General features: G+C 41.3%; 1 protein-coding gene and 1 long non-coding RNA gene across 3 annotated transcripts in view; one reads left to right on the forward strand and one right to left on the reverse strand.

The window, feature by feature from the left end:
- Window positions 1–16319, forward strand: part of cd276 (CD276 molecule) — a 75152-nt gene that overhangs the window by 57972 nt on the left and 861 nt on the right. For both annotated transcript variants that reach the window (XM_086070638.1, XM_086070637.1), the window contains exon 7: window positions 1369–1408. In XM_086070638.1, coding sequence (XP_085926764.1) covers window positions 1369–1391 — 23 coding nt within the window. In that variant the 3' untranslated portion in view covers window positions 1392–1408. The remainder of the gene's footprint in view (window positions 1–1368; window positions 1409–16319) is intronic.
- The window catches only part of LOC147176898 (uncharacterized), a 58127-nt gene that overhangs the window by 6152 nt on the left and 35656 nt on the right, over window positions 1–16319 (reverse strand). The window lies entirely within an intron of this gene.

Below are 16319 nucleotides of genomic sequence, written 5' to 3' on the forward strand. Positions count from 1 at the left end.
GTCCTGTATTAGCGTCAGAATTAATGGTATCGGTATGTTACTTGTTAGTACTCACCGATACCACTATTTTAATGCAGTATCGGGGCCTCGCCGATACCAGTATCGGTATCGGAACAACACTAGTCATTAGCATGCGGAAGCTCACAACTAAATGCTAACGTAGCATTCAAAATTTTCAATTATTATAAAGAATTTGAATATTTTAAAAAATATACACGCAGTGGGGCCCTGCATATTCGTGGATCAAATTATTTTTTCAGTATTTTTAGCCCAATTTTTGATAGAAAACGTGCAGATTTTAGGTATTCAAATGGGAAGTAGAAACCTACCAAAATAGAAAAGTATTAAACTTTGTTGCTGGCTGAAATGAGGTATACTGAGACTTCACATATTTTGAACTGGGACACATAATTGGAAATGTTGGTCAAAGTCCAAATTGCACCACTTTCGAACTTCAAGTGAGTTTATTGTTACCTATCTGCCAATTAATAATTAGCATTATGAACAAAGGTGGAATTAACTGATTTAAAACATTTTTTCTATCCTCAGTTCCACAATAATATCTAGACGAAATCAAAAAGTAGCATTTGTTACCATGACATAATTAACTTGCAAATACACACACTGCTTACATTGCTGCTTACAACATCATTATTTCATAACCTTGTTTGACAGACCTTTGGGTCCCTCGCATACATCGCTAGTCATAATTGAGAGGAAGAGGGCCTGCGGAGAGCAGCTCAACTTGACATGCCCTTCTTTTCACTGGCAACGCATTCTCAGCCACCGGGGCTCTCCCAGCGGCCGCGCATTACTAACTAAAGATATGTAAATAGGACGGCGGTGGTGCCTTCGTTATTAGATGTGGGTCGGCGGATAACTTCAAGAGTGCTAATTAAGAGCCCTCCCCGTGCCGCGTTGTTTTGCGCTTACACACACACACACACACGTTACGGAACCACCACACTCGCGGCTTTGACGGCAGAAGCCTGCACGCGAGTGTATTTCTCCCAGGGATGCACCCCAGAGATTGGCAACACTGCTCGGATAATAACATGAATTATAAACCTCTTAATATTGCATTGATTTCAAATTAGACGCAATCCTGCAGTTACTAGCTGTACAACTACAGGCTGTTCCAAAACACGTACGCACACTTGGACCGGCCGTTATTCATCGATGCTTACTTTGGGGTTTATTGTCTAATTCAGTGGCTCTCAAAGTGTGGTCCGTGTAAATGGAAGAATCGCTGGCCAAGTACACTTCAGTTGCATTGAACTTTGAAAGGAACACTTGAGTCATTTAGCCATTTTCAGCGATATGCCGTCCAATGCGTATCTCACACCAATCTCATCTTTTTCTCCTCAGCAATGACGCTACTGAAGAGCTAAGGCCAAACACAACGAGGGTGAGTGCGATGTGCATGTGGATCACCTGTGTCTTTATTTGTTTTTGTCTCCCTTCGAAACACACCTGAAGGAGAGTGTCTCCGCAGATTACGGGTAAGTGGCGCTGCAATGAGCCTCGGCGGCATTAATCCGGTATGACAGAAATATGAGATGGCATTTTGATTTCACAAATCACAGCATTTATGTGTTTTATTGGACTTAATACGCAAACAAAACTTTCCCCCCCTTCCCCCCCCCGGCTGCTGGCATCAAACCTCTGATTAATTGTAAACACTCCAAAGCCACACACTTTTATTTTTGTATGAAAACGATGTGTATTTGGTTTGTTTTACATTCATTTGTTGGTTTGTTTGCTGCAGTTTTTGGAGCGCCGGCGGCTAATTTGTGACATTTCAAGGGGCAATCTTGAACATCATTCCCAAAACCTTCAGTATTAGAGAGTATTATCTTCTTAAGGAGATCTAACAAAGTAGATGCAAGTAGATGCAAACAAGTGCAAAAGGGCACTAATGGATTGCTAGCTTGCGCATAAGTAATACATGGGGATAAAACAACCCAAAATTGCCCTCAAACTCCTCTCTCAAGTTTTTACATTTATTGTATTTAATAAAAGACAGTACTGCGGTTTCCTCCAACATTCTGACAACATGCATGTTATGTTTATAGAAGACTCTTAAATTGTCCATAGCTGTTCAGTTATTCTTAGCTAAGAATCTCCATTAATTGGGGAACAACTACAAGCAAAGACCACTAAAGGAGCAAATATGGAACTCAAGACTAGCTTTCATAATATCAATACCATATATCCACTGACGTATATTTCTATTTGTGACTGTTTTGCAGCAATTAGCATTAGAATATAGCTAAGTTTCATCATTATTCACAAATCTGTCTAAAACAGTGGGGGAAAGAGCTTTTTGAAACATGGCCCTGGTTGATCTCTTATACTCTGCTGACACCTACTGGCCTTTTTTGTAATAACGACCATTGCTTCAAGAATCTCTTCATTTCAGAGGCTGCATCAAAGCTCTAGCATGCTCTAGCATAAAACGTATAAATACGTCTTTGGGAGCAATATAACATTTTAAATAGAACATATTTATACATTTTTGGGAGCAAATTAGTTAATATTCCTGAACCTCAGTTCACACACAGTATGGTTCACATACAGATGTCAAAATGGTCAACTGGTTAGACCCTTTAAATGCCATTGCTAACCAAAACAGCAGCATCTACCAAATAACTGTGTCCAATGAGTTAAAGTGTGGCGTCCTACTGCATTTTGATCCTGCACAGTACTAAAATGGATCTTGAGCTTCTGTCTTCAACGACAAGTTCTGATGCGGTCACTCCACAGTGTTTGGCGCTACTAATAGATGTCTCTGCTGAGAGCTGCATGTCCTGTTACAACTGTCTTCAAACACATCAATGCTTATATTGCTGGAGCTCTATTGCTCCCCATAGCTGACCCAAACTATATTATTTCTTTTGCACATGGTGGCTCCCCTTCAATAAAAGTACAACACAAGCCAAGTAGTTTGAAACCGATGGAAGGATGCCAAACTGGAATTGACAAGGCACCATTACAGGGCCCCATCATCTACAATTGTCATCAAAAGCAATTCAGTGAATGTGGCATCAACGCAAAGGGGGGCGCATCAGGAGGTGGAAGTGGCCTTTTTTGGCTCTGCGCTGACTGACTCATGGGCGGCCCCTGGCAAGGGTACACTCGGAGAAGGGCTCGTTGGCGTCGCTCCACTACGCCCTGTCCGCCGCGGCCCAAACGCCGCCGTCAAACGTCAGCGCCGTAGATCCGAGGCGGCGGCGATGTTCCGCTTGGAGAAGATGCGAGATGTCACATTCCTGATAGCGTAACCTCTCTCCGTGATTGCCTCTGCGTGAGACTGACTAAGAGGGTTTTGGCCAGTGCATGACAGATCCTTATTGTTTCGTGGCAACTCTACCCCTTACCCACCTTTTTTCTTTCTCCAAATAATATGAAACCTGAGCTGAAGAAGTTCGATGTAAACGAGACAAAGTGCAATTTCTGGGAATGCTGAAAATGCTGAACTGTGCCACTGAGCAGTATCAGAGAGCCGGTAATAATGATTAGTTGTATGTATGGAAGTGGGCGTGGAAAGTGGGACTTTCAATGTCTGTCCCGTTGAAAATGAATTGGGAAAACATGGATATTTAACGTTAAATTGTGCGAATACTGTAAGTAATGTGGAATCAGACGATAAATAGCCCGAAAAGGCAAGTGGAAATTTGAACGTTTTAATTCGTAAGTATTATGTGGAAGTTGTTACACGGCAAAAAAGTGTGAAGAATAAAAAGTGCCTGATATAATAACTAGACTAAGTGCAATTTCTGCAAAAATTGCGTGGAAATGCTGAAAGCTGAATGCTTATGAAGTAAATTGAAAGATAATAATATGTGAAAATTACAACGTATTAATCGTGAAATCATTTGACAATGATTAGTTGATGTCGTGCCATTGCTGCCGTAGAAAAATCTGTGACATTGTATATAATTGTAGTGAATATGTCAGTATATACTGAAAGCTTGCGTTGAATTTTGAATATCGAATGGAATAAAAACTTAACAATGACATCAAAAGTAATGGATGTCAAATAATTTGACAATATTAATATTCAATATTGCATTTGTACAAAAGAGTTGTCCAAGCGGGGTTTGAACCCAGATTATCCGGTGTGGCAAACAATTGCTCAAACCACTGACCTAACCTGTTTTGTTCAAAATCATGGCTTATGGCGTATATTTATATTTAAAAGTGTCATCTGATGCTGAAATGTATCGATGCTGAATGCGGACACATGCTTTTAATCATTTCAGTGAAATTATAATGCATTTCCTGTCAGTTGGTTTTAGCATGTAATCACTCACCATAATTGGCATGGATACGTTTGCAATGTACAGTCGGAGGTGGGATTCGAACCCGCGACCTCCTTGTTACGAGACAAAGCACTTGAGATCAGTCCCATTGAAAATGAATGGGGAAAAGTTGATATTTAATGTTAAATTGTGCGAGTACTGTAAGTAATGTGGAATCAGGCAATATATACCCCGGAAGGCGTGAATTTTTGAAGCAAGTTTTGACATTTAAACGGTGTGCTTTCAGCATTCCCACAATAATAATAAAGGTTGGAACCAACATATGTAGCAATGCTTTTCAGCATTCCCACAATTATGGCAATACTTGACGCAACACATGTGTGTATCAAACTGGTTGCATTCATCAGTAGTCAAGAAGTAGCTTATCATTTTTTTTTAGGTAGGTATGCCCCTTTTCCAGACACAAATTTATTGTCAATTATTTTGCATTTGGTGCCTATTCCTGGCTGCGACACAGGCATGCATGTACCACAAAGGCGGTAGGCAATAATAGAGCAGATGACATTAACATAAAGTACGGAAGCGCATTGTATCAGTGCTCCGATGCGCCTCTAACTCTTACTTTAATAACCGTCGGTTTGGTGTCAGTTGCGTGAATCCTTTTCATTACAGGCTTGGCCAGTTACAGCTTGTTTTTATTGCACCCTGATTGGTCATCGCTATAAAGCCGACGCGTGCGAGCCCGGCGTGAGCAGAAGATGATGGAAAATAGCGAAAGTAATTTCCTGTAACTAGCCAAAATAAAGTCTGGCCCGCAGGAGTCAAGGAAAGGGCGTTAGTCATTACCGTAGTATCCACTGACCTTCACCGCTGCTCGCTAATATCCTGCCGGCCTTTTTGACCTCTTTGCTGCTCAATCATCCTTGATCAATTATTCTAATATTTGTGTGGCACTTTTTGCTATCGATTTGCGCGTTTACGCGGACTGCGGCATATCTTATTTAATCAAGCCAGCCTCTGCATTTAATTAACTTGTTTGGGAGTCTCGGGGCACTTTGTTTTCATAAACCGCTGCCTTATCGATACATGTTCATCCCTAACTTATGTTTATGCGTTCGAGGCTTTTAATGGTGTCATTACCAGCAACCGAGATCAGATGACATAGTAAATAACTATAGCTGCTGCACACCCGGTAGGTACTCTCTTCTCGGTCAGTTTTGACATAAAAAGTGGAACTTTCAAAGTTGAACATGATCTGGCAAATAATATGGAAATAATGCTAAATTTGTATGAGGTATAAAAAAAAAAATAACTCTATTAACCGGACAGGCAATATTTTCAGTAATATTTTTCAGAAGATTGGGGTCACTTTCTTTTTCATGAAAACAGGACTCTACTACTACAAAATCACTGATTTCGAGGTTAATGATACACTATGATGTGTTCATTTGATTGCTCTTTAAAAATGAGGTATAATTACTTAAGTCATATGGTGTGAGTCACAGAAGATCGTCTAAAGAAGCAGTTCAGGAAGACTGCTTTGATGCAGCCTCTGACCTGAAGACAACGCTTAAAGCAATGGTAGTTATTACAAAAAACGACCAGCAGGTGGCAGCAGAGTTTAAGAGCTCAACCAGGGCCATGTTGCAAACAAGCTCTTTTTGCCAGTGTTTTCAACAGGTTTGTGAATAATGATGAAACATAGCTATATTCTAATGCTAATTGCTGTAAAACGGACACAGATACGAATACACTGTTTGCGGTCACTGGACAACCCGCTCCGCCAACTGAGCCACAGCCACCTGTTTACATTTCAATATGGTGATTTAGTGGTTATATCATCCAGGAATTCTGAGTTCTACTCTATTGGACCGTCCCATGCATTTGTGTGTGTGTGTGTGTGTGTGTGTGTGTTTTCTCTCCATGTACTGCGGTTTCCTCGGATACAAAGACGACTCTAAATTGTCCGTAGGTGTGAATGTGAGTGTTTGTCTTTATGTGCCCTGTAATTGACTAGCTAGCTTTTCAGTCAGCTGGGATAGACTCCAGCAGACTCAACCGCGATCCTCATAACAAGCACTATAGAAACGGATGAATGGATTGACGGCAGTCTCTTACACAAAGACATCCGTTTCATTGTTGGTCGGCTCACTGATCATCATGCAGCCATCTCGCGTGCTCGTTGGCCCACAAGTGGTCAGAAAAGAACAATACAGGGGTGAGAAGTAGCTCCAGGTTAGGTACCTGAGGACTCAGGATTACATTTTTCTACACAAAGGTGCAATTAGTGCCACATAATTGCCATTGCCTCCCTGCTTCAGCACAGCTGAGAAATATAGATTTAATCCACCCCTATGTATTCGCATATACTCCGCTAAGATTAGGAGTCCTTGCCGTTAGTGTTTGGTGCACAGTCGGCGTTATCTGGAGAGCTCCCCCCGAAAGGAGAAAGAGATTAAAACTCTTTGCTGATGCTGTCGGCGGGGAAGGGGAAGTGAGGACAAGGCGGGAGGGAAAAGGGGGAATTCCTTGAGTCCTTCACTGTCTTATTTGTCAGGTGAGGCTCGGCGCAAACTAAACAGAAGGATGCTTAACATTGGAATCTCTCCAAGGGAAGGTGTGTGATGTCTTTAAGTTGGGCTTGACTGGCTGTAGTATTTAAATTATGCATGCGGCTGTCTCAGCCACTTATCTGCGCTTTTATCCCCTTCAGCCCGGGCCTAACGTACGTGTACTGTGATGGAGTACGCTGATAACCACTGAGACGGCAAGAAACAAGTACTAGAGGATGTTGACCAAAAGTAGTTTAGTCATCTTGCCACTGGGTACAAACTTTCAGGAACGTATGCACATCGGTAGGCCACAGATTTTTTTTGTAGAATCTATCTGCTTGTCAATCACGGAAAGCCCTGCTATATTGCATAAAAAGGTGATTTACAGTGATCTTTTTAAAGGGCTTTAACAGTATACTCACCATATCACTACACCACACTAACTATAATGCCCTTGCATGTGGGAAAGGAGAGCCACAGTTGTGGGTGGACTTTTCAGGTGTCTATTGAATGCCGGGATAATAGTAGGGATGTAACGATAATGGCAATATTGTGATATCGCGATATTAAAACTGCCACAATATATCGAAGTCAATATATCATGTCACAATATTAAAAGCAGCACATCTGTTAAAAAAGTCGTGTTGATTTCCATTTGTGCAGTTTTAGCACCCTCTGGTGGCTAGTTTTTTAGTGCCGTTTAATTTTCACAAGGCATGTTTTGGCCCTTCTATGTTTAAAATCCACGCTAATGGTCAGATGAAGGGGAATAAAATATGCTTGTAGGAACTCAGTGTGCGCTTGCATCCTGTGTCTTGTATTCACAAACAGTTGTAAAAATGTGCAGAATTGAGTTTAGAAAATGCAATGCAATATTTATCCATCTGTCTAGGAGAGCGCTTTTTCTACACTGAGAACCACCTTTAAAAAAAAAAAAAAGCTCCCTAACCACCATAATGATCAACATTAAAGTACAGTGCTGTAGTAGTAATTAAAATGTATTGCACATAAAGGTTAAATAAAATGTTTAACTCAGATTAAATGCAAATGTGTTGGACTTTAAAGTTAAATATTGCTACTGTACTAGATAATAAAATAAAATAAACCCTGTAACATTACGCACAAGTTAAAACATTAAATCTAGTGATTGTTCTGTGTACCGGCAGAGGCAGCCCGTGTACAAGTGGCAAAGGATACCCCGTTTCCGATTGGGTCTCATTTGAGTAAATTCAAAGTACGATTCTTGGAATTCACTCAAAATGGCTGCTCTAAAGCAAACTGGAGAGACTTTGTGTTCATGCATGGGCGCTACAGACTTTTTTGTGTGTCCTCTTAGATAGACATGCCCACCCAATTTAATGTGAATCGCTCAAACTGATGTCTGGGACTTCTTTTTTTTTTTTTTCCCGACCTTTCCTCAAGTTAGTTTGATCTCAAATAAATATGATTTCACAAAAGGTGATTCATTCATGGCGATTCTAAGAAGGCCTTTTCATCGCCTGGCGCTTAAAATGGAATATTGCAAGAAAAGCACTGCACTATATTTACTGTCTTCATATTCATATGTAGAATATGTGACCAGCGTTAGCACGTCGGCTGTGCTACTCGACGGAATCACTGATCAATGACAGCTAATGAACACGGCGAGAGTGCTGCTCTGTTTACCACTTCTCTCCCCGAGAGAGAGCTTTCTCCTGCTTTAGCCAGAAAAAAAAGAAAAAGAAAAGGAGCCTCCATTGGAAACTACTGCCTGTGGGCTCAATTAACTGGCAAAGATTAGGCATAATGCAGATGAGAGCATACATGTGAGCTCCGTTGTAGTGTTGATACGGAAGTGCATGGGCGGACCGGAGACCGCTGGGATATTGCCGCGGCGAGATATGCTGTCAATTGGTAGATGACAAATGTGCCAAAAAGGGAGTGGTGGGGACTGACAAGGCCAACAATGCAATCTTTAATTAAATGATTATCTTGAAAAAATAAGCCGAATTTGTTCATTCTGGAAGGTCTTGTTGTGTTCCGGAGAGTCTCAGGTTCAGTGATGTGCTGTGGGCAAAATATATGGAACATAATAAGCCAGTTCACTTGTCAGTGTTCTGGAGCAAGGCAGGCAACCCACAGCTTCTCAGGGGTATGCGCCTCATCTGACATCTGGAAAGAAAGCGTGCCCTCAGGAATCAATCAAAAGGAAGTACCAATGTACTGGAACATCTCAGGTCAAGCACTATTGATTTACAAACATTTCACAGGAAAGATAATTCATTTGTCTCAAGTTCAAACTGTTGCAATCATAAAGTCTTCATTAAATGCCGGTAACCAAGTTTTAATGTTCATTTCTTTATTTTCTGTACCGCTTGTCCTCATTAGGGTGGCAAAGCTGACTTTGGGTGAGAGGTGGGGTGCGCCTGGTCGCCAGTCAATCACAGGGCATTTTCAAATTTGTAACAAATTAAACAAAAAAGAAGTTAAGCCATACAAGTTCTTGATATGCATCTGTTCAATGTTATTATTCTGTCTTCACTAGTGTTTAGATACTAGCTGTACAGATAGCTAACAGCGTCGCCAATAAAGACCAGGAAGCCACTTGCTGTTTTGGCAATTTACTGGATGAAACTGTAAGACTGTAACATACGAAACATAACGGGACATCACAATCATGTTATTTAAACTTTGAAACAATATAGATTTGCATCATTTACTAAAATTAGCTGCAAACCCTACAAAAACTGGATTGTTTTTAACCGTTAGCATAATGCTTGTTTACATGGGCGCTACCATCGATATGATACGCTAACTAGCGCCTAGTAACTTGTGTCACATTAGAACTTAAAACACAATTTAAACATCCGATTCAATAACCTAGTGCAAGCCAACACTCCTGAAAATAATATACTTACGGACAGATATTTCTGGAGCCAGAATTCCACTCGAGGCTTCAACGCTCTGGATTAGCTGTGTAGCCGTGTGGGAGCATCGCTTGGCGTACAATGCGCTATGGTAGCACTTGAGTCAAAAAACATACAAAGGCGCAAACACCACTTTCTCCACCAGAGGGCAGTACAGTTATGGATATATGTTTATAAGTACAATATTATGGTTCTTTCCTTATTATTTCCTTCCTTGTTAAAAAAAAAAGACATGACAATGACATGACAAAAACATTTTTCGGGGAAGGTTGAACAGATTAATGGCATTTCCTTTCTTTTCACTGGGGAAGTAAGGTTTGCAATAGGTCTACGCATGTTCTGAATTCTGAGTGTGGTCATTAAACGGCTTAAAAGGCACAGCTGTATTATAAAACATTAATTGTGCAATCACCTCCAACCTTCGCGTTATCAACAGAAAAACTATTTCCATTTGACTAGTGCTTTGCATAAACTAAAAAAAAGATACATATTTTTTTCATAAGATTTACAAAGATGTTTCTTTTAGCAAAAGAAATTGAGCGGGGAAAAAAGCACTTGTTGAGCCCAATTTTCTTTCCTTTTTGGCTTTTGCATTTTTCCTTCAAACATGTATTTTAGGCTGTTAGAGCCAAACATCCACTGTAGATCATTTTGTCATTTGTGTGTCATTATATCCAAATAAAAATCGAGCTTGAATGTGACAGAATAAATTGGCTGCGCGCTTACCTAAGGAGTCTTGAAAAAAACGGCGGGAGAAAATAAGCATGTCGTGGCCCTTCAGCAGCCTCGAAATCGACGGTCACCTTCACGCCGCGTCGGGAAACAAACAAATCACAGCGCAGGTGGAAGGAGGAGGTCGTCGGGAATGTCATACTGTGTCACTTTAAATATTCAATCCGATTAACATAGTGAGGATGTAAAGCGGCGGGGGCAAAAAAGTGACTCACTCGCCTATCGAGGCGGTCGGCGTCCCGCTGCGAGCGGCGAATAAAGTGACGCTTTTATTTTTCTGCTCTCTTTCAACCTTCCTGCAGCTCCTCCAGTCACCTTGCCTTTGGGGCTTACCACAGGAGTCTCTTCAAACCATCCTTTTAGTGTCAAGTGAAGAGTAAAGATTAATGCATACCCATGTTCAAACCAGCCTCAAGGGGGGCGGTGGTGGGAGTCTTATAATTAAACACCACAAGGGCCACGGGCGCTTTTTGGTGGGATACCTTGACCAGGAAGAAGAAAAGCCTCTCGTAAGGTAAAAGATGTGACTGGGATGACTGGGAAGGGGCAACATGATGCTCGTTGTTACTGGAACTAATTGGAGCGGCTGCAAGTGAAGCTCTTACTGGCAGTCCGGCCTCAAAAGTGGTCCAAAGATCCAAATGAGAAAATGGATGGATCCCCATTGTACTCAACAGCTTCCTTTTTGGTTCTATGCTTATCATCGCGCTTTATTGATGGTGACCAATCTCTCTCTCTATTTTTGGATTCATACGGGTAGCAGTTGCAGATTTTGACCTATTCTCAGAAGAGTCAGAAGCATACTTGACTGTACGTGCAAGTAACCCTGATGAACTGTCCCCGTCCATCAAAAAATAAAACAAATGTTTAGTTTGACATTTACGGACAGCCTTCCATTTTCTCTTTCACGGTGCTAAGCAACCGGTGAAGACTCAAGGACACGATCACGCCAAAGTTGCCGACCAAGGATTATCGCAGCCTCTCTCTTCCATACCATTATGCAAGGTCATTTTTGCACAATGCTTTTGATAAATAAATAAAAAAAGATGAAGTCCCTTACAGTTTGCAATCTTTTTGCAAAGCCAAGCAGCTTTTGCCAGCCGCGGCAATATTGGGTTATTTGTTTTCTTTTTGTGGACATTAGAGATGCATTGATCTCAAGTGAACTGTCAGCAAATAAAGATGCATGTTTGTGCAAGGCTTCGTACAGTACAACAGCAAAAGTGGAATGCATTTCCTAAAGGAACCCTTTACTAACTGTAGAGGAAACTGTTGTCAAGCTCATATGTATAAAAGTATACTTGTGAATATGGATGTAACGATAACGGCGATATCGGGATTTCGCAACACGGTATTAAAACTGCTACAGTTGATTTCCATTTGTGCGGTTCTAGCACCCTCTGGTGGTAAATTTTTTTGTGCAGTTTAATTTGAATATGACATGTTTTGGCCCTTCTAAATCCACGCTAATGGTCAGATGAAGGGGAACGTAATATGCTTGTGAATCGAGTCAATATGTAGAGGAACTCGATGTGTGAACACGTTAGCAAGTAAATGCCTCTATATTAAGTGTTATTAGAGATTGTAGGTGGTTTATATGCGTTGTTGTTTTGTACAAAAGCACAATCGTTTTTCATGTTTTTGTTAACAATATTGTGACCTTTTTTAATATCGCCATCCTCCCCACAAATATCATGAGAATTATCATATCTTGAGGTTCGTATCGTGATAATATCATCTTGCGACGTTTGGATATCGTTACATCCCGACTTGTAAACGGTTTTACAGTTATGGATGTTTTCTGCAACATTTGAACAATTTTGCCTGCCCGACAAGTAACAATAAGTTGCCATCTGTCTTATGAAACAAGAAATTGCGTCTGTTTTGATGGGGCTGGAGTGGATTCATTACATTTCCGTTCATTTCAATGAGGAAATATTTTATTAGGATATTTAGTAATAAAATGCTGGCCGCCTCCTGGTGCTTGTGCTGTTATGAGTTATCATCACACCATCCATTAGGCTGGCATTTAACAGCTTTATTCATTTCAGAAATCAATGAGTTTATCTTACTGTCTTCCTATGTGTCGAGATTTGTTGCGCATGTGGGTGGTTAATGCTAACCTCTATCTAAATACAGACTCCACTGTAAGACAATAAATACATTGCTATGCGAGGTCAAGGCCGTCTTTATATATTTTTATAGAATGTAAACAAGCATTGAGCTATTCCAGAAGTTCCCCGGAGATCTTGTTTCCGGTGCAGGCCTCCCATCTACCAAACACGGATAGGTTACAGGTAATGGGAGCTATGCAAATGAATGTAAATATATATTGTCTCTGTGCAGCTATAGACGATGCTTCATAATTACCAGTCCTTGCACAGAGAAATGGTCTCGCATGCGTTTGATCCTCCTGGTAATGATCTTTACCGAGCTTTTAAGCGTCTTTGCTCATTATGCGCCAACTCTCCTCTGTGTTTTTTTTTTTTTTTTGTCTCATCGCCGGTGTTTGTCTTTGATGGCTTCCTCTGATTGTGCTCTGGCGCCGCGGTGTCATAAAGCGGCAGCCCCGCTGTTCTTTGTGTGTAATGTTCCTCAAATATACAAATGAGAAAGGAAGGCTGCAAACTCCGGAGGATGAACTGTGGTCCTAAATGGTCGATGAGATTGAATCCGCCTTATTTTGCACATGAACAAGCGCTGATAGGAGGCCATTTAGAGCAGCCTGCAATTTGGAGAACCTGCTGCAAATGAATCCGTCCATCAACGTGGACGGGAGCGGAGGTTTAACACGCTGGCGTTTCATTTGTTAAAAGATCCTGGACACGATCCTGTTTTGGTCTCCATTACTCGTTAGCTTGCCTTGAAATTTGATTTCTCGAAACTGCCTATAGGTGTGAAGGGTTCAGGGGGTAGCCCTCCTCTTGCCCAAAAGTTAAGACTCCAGCTCACCCGTTCCCCTAACGAGGACAAGCGTTTGAGAAACCGCATGGCAAGCCTCTGTTTGCGTATGCCAAACTTGCCAGTCAGCATTTCAACGCTTCAAACGCATCACATCTTTTCAGATCACGTCATGCTAATGTTGACAAGGATGACAGCAAAACGTGTCCAAACGTGACTCAAGGGGAACAGACCCGTTATTTTGCGCGCAGGCACGTCAGCGTTGGCAGAAATGAAAAAGGAACATTTGAACAAGACTTTCATCTAAATGGTACAGTAAGGACAATTTCTTGAATTTTGCTGTAAACTGAACACGCACAAAAAATGACTGACATGTAATCTGCAACAAAGCTGAATGGAGGTTGGTTGTTTACGGTTTTCCTACCTTCTTCAATCTCCGATTTTCTCCGCCTTATGTTTGGTGAATTTGTCCCCTGGGGGTGGTCACAGTCGTTTATCAGCCACACCTGGCAACAACAACAACAACAACAACAATCCTCATGTGACCACCCCTAGGGGACACTCCCACCAGGGACATAAATAAGGAAACTCTGTGGCCGTTTCTCAATATCAAGGACACATTAACTCGCCAAGTCTGGTCTTCATAAGAACATACTTGAGAATGTGCTTCATAAGAATGCCACGTCTTGTACTTGTGAATCCCCCCAACCCCCCCCCCCCCCCAAGTCTGATGATAGATGAATTTGTGTAAAACGAACCACAAAGAGATAAAGGTTCACTGTATGCACATGGTTTACTACACATCTGAACAAGATGGCTGCCTATTGGTGGAAAAACAAGACAAAAGACCGTTGAGTGAAACTGATCCAGTCTTGTTAACCCATTAAGGCCTAAAGCGCCTGGCAAAACATGCCCCTATAACCTATGGGTAACTTTTGAATCACCCCCGAAAACCGTTTTCCTGGAAATTCAACACCTGTGGCATTCACACAAACCTAAGTTGATTATTATTATTATAAGCCTTCAATTTATATATATTTTTTTTAATCAACAAACAACTGTGGTTATATTTACCTTCAACCATTTGTCGTCCATTCCGTTAGAAAGCCGTCAAAATTTTCAACATCCTCATTGACTACATATTTCTTAACAATGTCGCCGCCGCTTATTTCATAACTGCCGCGAATCTGCGTCAGCCACGAATGCTCGAATACAATTCCAAGACATGCTACGAGGCCCCACGTCACCCTCTCGTGTGTATTCTGATGCATTTCATCGGCGAAGAGACCAAGAATTTGTCAAAACGAAACAAAATGACGTATCCACTCTACCAGCTTTAAAGGTAAAAAAAAGGGCGCCAGAGCGCTCTCAGCTTAATGGGTTAAACAAGTCTCCAAGCAGCAGCAGTTGAAACGGTTAACTGATTAAATGATGAAACTTAGTTGTATTCTAATGCTGATTTCTGAAAAACGGATACAAATGTACTTTTTTTTACTGATGAAAGAACAAAAACTCCTCTAAAGTGGCATACAAATTCTCAATGGATTCGAACTGCCAAGTCGTTGAAATCAATACCGGCATAACAGTCCTTTAATTGATTGTTAACTCATCCAAACTCAAAAACGTATAAATATGTTTTTAAATACTTTGTCCTTCACTTATACGTTGTTTGTTTGTTTATGCTAAACCATAGTGAAGGCTTTGATGTAGCTTCTGACCTGAAGAAGTCGCTTAAAGCAATGGTAGTTTACTATTTATTACAAAAAACGGCCAGCATGTGGCAGCAGAGTATAAGAGATCAGCCAGGGTCATGTTGCTCCGAGCTCTTTTCACAGGTTTGTGAATAATGATGAAACTTAGCTATATGCTAATGCTAATTGCTGCAAAACAGAAACAGATACAAATATACTTATTTTCCTGATGAAAGAAGAGACTCTAATATTTATTTTGGTAGGTTCCATGTTTTTATAGCAATAGAACACAATGTTCTGTGGGCCTTGCAAAATCAGTCAAAATCCAGTAAAACAGCCGGGAGCGAAGGGGGTTGCTTCAGTGAAAATAGCTGGGAGTGAATGAGTTTAAAAAAAAAATATCAGCAAATTAAAATGTTGTTTGCGTAATTATGAATAAAACACAGATTCCACATCATTACAATGAATCCCGTTTGCGGCCTCACTCCTAACACAGTGTGAGAAAACCACTCTCCGGGCTTCATTAAACCCTTTGCATTAACTATGCCATTTAGCGGAGCTCGGAGGTACGTCTTTGCGGATACATTATTCAAGTCATTCAGCGGGACGTGCATGCATGGCTTCCTAAATGAAAACAGTCGGCCACGAGGAGAGCAAGGGTTTCGTTCTGCTTCCGAGTCGGGATGGTGAACGTTAAGTGCAGCGAGGGAGGCTAATAATCTCTGCCACATTGCACAGGAGATGGCGTGCTACATTAAGACTTTGGTTGTGCTTGTCTAAACCCGTCACCGATCCCTTTTGATTTAGATATACGGGAACTTTGAGCGGCTTAGGCCCACTCGGGGGAAGCTGGAGACGTCTTCGCCCGTTTGAAGCGAGATTTGCAGGAACTACAGAAATACTTCTATTCGCCAGCGATGCCCGCTTTTCTAATTGAGCTGACTATTACGTGTCGGACCGGCTGGCTTGATGCCAAACCCTGAGGGTGTTGCTAAGAGCTCCAAAATGTCAAACCTCCAAACGCATTCAGATAGAAGCTGATAAATGTTAGAAATACTTGGATAGTGAAAGAGGCCACGAGGCGCCATGTTCATTTCATGAGTTTCCTGAATGGTCGGTTCATTTTCGGGTCGATCGGCGCCGCCAAATGGCGACGAATAGTAATCCAATAAATGATATATGATCTGGTAACTAGAAAGTGCTGAAACGAGAATGAAACCCGTTTTCCCCAAATGATATGATTCGCCCCCGTAAATAACAAGGGATTAAGAA

Source organism: Leptonotus elevatus, chromosome 3, assembly GCF_054856555.1.
Source record: "Leptonotus elevatus isolate MCC_2025b chromosome 3, RoL_Lele_1.0, whole genome shotgun sequence".
In the NCBI taxonomy this organism is placed as follows: domain Eukaryota; kingdom Metazoa; phylum Chordata; class Actinopteri; order Syngnathiformes; family Syngnathidae; genus Leptonotus; species Leptonotus elevatus.